The sequence below is a fragment of the Centropristis striata genome, chromosome 15 (assembly GCF_030273125.1).
Source record: "Centropristis striata isolate RG_2023a ecotype Rhode Island chromosome 15, C.striata_1.0, whole genome shotgun sequence".
In the NCBI taxonomy this organism is placed as follows: domain Eukaryota; kingdom Metazoa; phylum Chordata; class Actinopteri; order Perciformes; family Serranidae; genus Centropristis; species Centropristis striata.
The window spans coordinates 240,001-245,000 of record NC_081531.1 but is presented as its reverse complement, the minus strand read 5'-3'; the positions used below and the strand labels follow the sequence as shown (position 1 = coordinate 245,000).

General features: G+C 48.6%; 1 protein-coding gene across 2 annotated transcripts in view; it reads left to right on the top strand.

Annotated features, from left to right (window-relative positions):
* The window catches only part of LOC131986774 (actin-binding LIM protein 3-like), a 35,921-nt gene that overhangs the window by 14,130 nt on the left and 16,791 nt on the right, over nt 1-5,000 (top strand). Inside the window, exons 5-7 of one of the 2 annotated variants that reach the window (XM_059351880.1) lie at nt 899-1,025; nt 1,883-1,976; nt 3,009-3,096. In XM_059351880.1, the coding sequence (XP_059207863.1) occupies nt 899-1,025; nt 1,883-1,976; nt 3,009-3,096 (309 nt within the window). Of the gene's footprint in view, nt 1-895; nt 1,026-1,882; nt 1,977-3,008; nt 3,097-5,000 lie in introns of both variants that reach the window. The other variant, XM_059351878.1, reaches the window with a different exon arrangement.

The following is a 5,000-nucleotide window of genomic DNA, read 5'->3' as shown; positions in this document are numbered from 1 at the left end:
ATGCAAACAGTTTCTCCACATATTGAAGTATTGTCATGTTTCCAGCCTCTCCTGTCCTCTCCTCTCTGCTCTGTGTAAGCAGCCTGTCCTGTCCTCTCCTCTCTGCTCTGTGTAAACAGCCTCTCCTGTCCTCTCCTCTCTGCTCTGTGTAAACAGCCTCTCCTGTCCTCTCCCCTCTGCTCTGTGTAAACAGTCTGTCCTGTCCTCTCCTCTCAGCTCTGTGTAAACAGCCTCTCCTGTCCTCTCCTCTCTGCTCTGTGTAAACAGCCTCTCCTGTCCTCTCCCCTCTGCTCTGTGTAAACAGTCTGTCCTGTCCTCTCCTCTCAGCTCTGTGTAAACAGCCTCTCCTGTCCTCTCCCCTCTGCTCTGTGTAAGCAGCCTGTCCTCTCCCCTCTGTTCTGTGTAAGCAGCCTCTCCTGTCCTCTCCCCTCTGCTCTGTGTAAGCAGCCTCTCCTGTCCTCTCCCCTCTGCTCTGTGTAAGCAGCCTGTCCTCTCCCCTCTGCTCTGTGTAAGCAGCCTCTCCTGTCCTCTCCCCTCTGCTCTGTGTAAACAGCCTCTCCTGTCCTCTCTCCTCTGCTCTGTGTAAGCAGTCTGTCCTCTCCTCTCTGCTCTGTGTAAGCAGCCTGTCCTCTCCCCTCTGCTCTGTGTAAACAGCCTCTCCTGTCCTCTCCCCTCTGCTCTGTGTAAGCAGCCTGTCCTCTCCCCTCTGCTCTGTGTAAACAGCCTCTCCTGTCCTCTCCCCTCTGCTCTGTGTAAGCAGCCTGTCCTCTCCCCTCTGCTCTGTGTAAACAGCCTCTCCTGTCCTCTCCCCTCTGCTCTGTGTAAACAGCCTCTCCTGTCCTCTCCCCTCTGCTCTGTGTAAGCAGCCTGTCCTCTCCCCTCTGCTCTGTGTAAGCAGCCTGTGCGGGCTGTGGGCAGCAGATCCTCCATGGTGCGTCCCTGTTGGCTCTGGGGTCTCAGTGGCACGTCAGCTGCTTCAAGTGTCGGACCTGCAGCTGCACGCTGACCGGAGAATACATCAGCAAGTCAGTCACCCACACCGCCCTCGCTCTCTCGCTCTCTCTCTCACTCTATCGCTCTCTCTCTCTCTATCGCTCTCTCTCATTCTCTCTCTATCGCTCTCACTCTCACTCTATCGCTCTCTCGCTCTCTTGTGGCGGTCTCGCTCTCTCTTACTCTCTCTCTCTCCTTCCCTCTCTCACGCTCCCTCGCTATCCTTAGCTTTCGCTCGCTTTCTAGCTCTCTTTGCTCGCTCTCACTCCCTCTCCCTCTCTCGCTCTCTCCTTCTCTCTCGCTCTCTCACTCTCTCCTTCTCTCCTTCTCTCGCGCTCCCTACCTCTCTTTGTTTGCTCTCTTTCTCTCTTTCTCTCACTCTCTTTGCTCTCTCTCCCTTCCTCGCTCTCCCTCTCTCTCTCTCCCTCCCTCCCTCGTGTTCCCTCTCTATTACTCTCTCGCGCACTCTCTCTCTCTCTCTCCCTCGCTCTCTCTCTGCTCTCTCTCTCTCCCTCGCTCTCTCTCTGCTCGCTCTCTCTCTCTCTATCCCTCTCTCTCTCTCTCTCTCTCTCTCTCTCCCTCACTCTCTCTCTCTCTCTCACTCTCTTTGCTCTCTCTCTCTATGCATAGTATTTTTACTATATTTAGAATATAATAAGTGTTTTATGTTGCTGTTAGAAAAGATAAACAGACGTGTTCTAACCTGTCAGACTCTATTGACAAAAACAGCGATTTAAGGTTTTTTATCTTTATTCAGTCAGTGTCTGATCAGCTGGACAGATTTATTTAAATGTGTCTTTGAGAGTCACAATGAACAGCTGTTTGTTTTGTTTTAGTTCTCTTGCTGATTCAATAAAAGTATAAAGTATGAAGTGTTTCTGTGTGTCAGAGACGGAGCTCCGTACTGTGAGAGAGACTACCACACACAGTTTGGGATCAGGTGTGACACCTGCAGCAGGTACATCAGCGGCAGAGTGCTGGAGGTGAGTGAGTGTGTGTGTGTGTGTGTGTGTGTGTGTGTGTGTGTGAGTGTGTGTGTGTGTGTGTGTGTGTGTGTGTGTGAGTGTGTGTGTGTGTGTGTGTGTGTGTGTGTGTGTGTGAGTGTGAGTGTGTGTGTGAGTGTGAGTGTGTGTGTGTGTGTGAGTGTGTGTGTGTGGTCAGATTGATGGTGTTGTATATTAGAGTCATGATCAGCTGACTGAGTCCATCCTGCTGCCGCCCAATGAGATCACAGCGTGTGTGTAAATATATACACATATATACAGGAATACACAAACATATACATCGTATGTGTAAAGTGTAAAATGACAAATTTGAAAAATGACCAAAAAAGTCACAAAATGACCAAAACACACGTAAAATGACCCAAAAAGTCACATCATGGCAAAAATGTAAAAAACTGCCGGGACGTCAGCAGCTGATGGACGGTGGAGAGGTGGAGAGGTGGAGAGGTGGAGAGGTGGAGAGGTGGAGAGGTGGAGAGGTGGAGAGGTCCTGGCAGCTCTCTCCATGGAGGACGGAGGAGATCTCTATCTATTCAGAACCATGATAACAGGTCTACTGCTGACTGGATCAGGCTTTGCTCTGGTTTATGGAGATACACAGTAAACAGTGACAGCTGTCTAAAGCTCCATCAGGCTGCTGAGATGATTGATTGATGATTGATGATTGATGATTGATGATTGATGATTGATTGATGATTGATGATTGATGATTGATTGAGCTGTCAGAACTCAGACTGTGGTACCAAACCGAACATTGGATGGAATCATGGAGCGACTGTTTTTATACGTTTAGGACGGGTTGATGGCACATTCTGTTGTACTAGTACTTGTTAATCTGTGATTCTGATTCTGATTCTGATTCTCCTCCTCCTCCTCCTCTCCTCCTCCTCCTCCTCCTCTCCTCCTCCTCCTTCTCCTCCTCCTTCTCCTCCTCCTCCTCCTTCTCCTTCTCCTCCTCCTCCTCCTCCTCCTTCTCCTCCTCTCCTCCTCCTCCTCCTCCTCCTCCTCCAGGCTGGAGGGAAGCACTACCACCCGAGCTGTGCGCGGTGTGTTCGCTGTCACATGATGTTCCTGGAGGGAGAGGAGATGTACCTGACAGGTGTGTGTGTGTGTGTGTGTGTGTGTGTGTGTGTGTTAAAACATTAAAAACATAAACTCATTATGAGAATGTTCACTGAGGTCACAAATCATTTTCTCATAGACTTCTATGCAATCAGACATCTCTCTGCAGCTGGTGAAGTTGCCCCCTGCTGGACACACACACACACACACACACACACACACACACGCCTCATTGACATTCAGCTGCTCACAGAGACACTAAAACTAGTAAAACATCTGCATGTTCTACCTGAAGAGAGAGAGAGATTGTGTGTGTGTGTGTGTGTGTGTGTGTCTCTGTGTGGTTGTTAGTGTGTGTGTGTGTGTGTGTGTGTGTGAGTGTGTGTGAGTGTGTGAGCTGCCCCAAGGTTACATTCATTCCCTTTGATGACTTCAGACATGCAGGAGGGCTGAGCAATCACCTCCTGAGACACACACACACACACACACACACACACACATTCCACTTCTTATTCCAGACATGCATCATGAGATTGATTGCACGTGTGTGTGTGTGTGTGTGTGTGTGTGTGTGTGTACCTGTGTGTGTGTGTGTGTGCTATCAGGGGTATTTTATGCCAGCACACTATACTTAAACGCCTAAAACGCGTCGCCTGTGCCAGCATAAAGTCTGATTAATAGGCGTGCTTACAGACACGCGTATTGCGAGTACACCAGATAACATGGGTGACGGGTGAAAACTGCCACGAGCGAACGTAGCGGGGCCTGTGTGTGTGTGTAACGCGTGTACGCCTATAACAGTTCAGCTGTTACACAGAGTCTCAGCTTCATATGGGATTGTTTATAAGAAAGCAGAACTTATAGATGAACTCCAAGCCCCCACAGAGCTGTCAGGATATTTCTATTAGCTGCAATTAGGTAGGTTTACCTGCCTGCAGACGCCGTAATCGCTGTCATCACTGAATATTAAGTAGCCATGCGGACCTATCTAATGAATATTCAGTAGCCATGTGGACAGCAGTCCGTTCACAATATGATTCCATCGGACCTTATATCTACACTGTTTAACCCAATTCGGCACTTATGCACAGTCCCATTATGTTTTACAGACATTCGTAGTTAACTAATGAGGTAAAACATTTTGTTTAAGCTGCATTTTGCTGACTTTCACTCCTAAAACAGGCTAATTAAGCCTCCGGTTTTGGCCGGAAAAACGTAAAGTTTATCTGGTACGTACGAGATAGTCTTTCTCTTCATCTATAAGTTGTGCTTTCTTATAAACAATCCCATATGAAGCTGAGACTCTGTGTAACAGCTTAACTGTTATAGGCGTACACGCGTTACACACACACACAGGCGTCCACTACGTTCGCTCGTGGCACTTTTCACCCGTCACCCATGTTATCTGGTGTACTCGCAATACGCGTGTCTGTACGCCTATGTAGAATTGTACTTAACAGTCACGCGGGTCTTCATGTCACGTATTTGAGGCGTAGTTCACCCGTCACGCAGCCGTCACGTAGGCGTATGTGCAACAACGCGCGTGCAGCGTCTGCGTGACGCCTGCGTGACGCCTGTCTGTCCATTGAAAGTGAATGGAATTTACACGCGCACGTTAGACGTTTGATGTCATCGCATAGGCGCTGTACACGCGTTTTAGTATAGTGTGCTGGCATAAAATGCCCCTCATAGTGTGTGTGTGTGTGTGTGTGTGTGTGTGTGTTTGTGTATGTGTGTGTGTATGTGTGTGTCTCTGTGTGGTTGTTAGTGTGTGTTTGTCAGAATCAGAAGCCTTTATTGTCATTGCACAGAGTAACAAGTACTAGTACGACGAAATTTGCCATCAACCCGTCCAAACATATAAAACACACACACACACACACAAAAGAGAGTCTCTCTGTAATGCTCACATGGAGATTGATCCAGTAACATCCTTGAGTC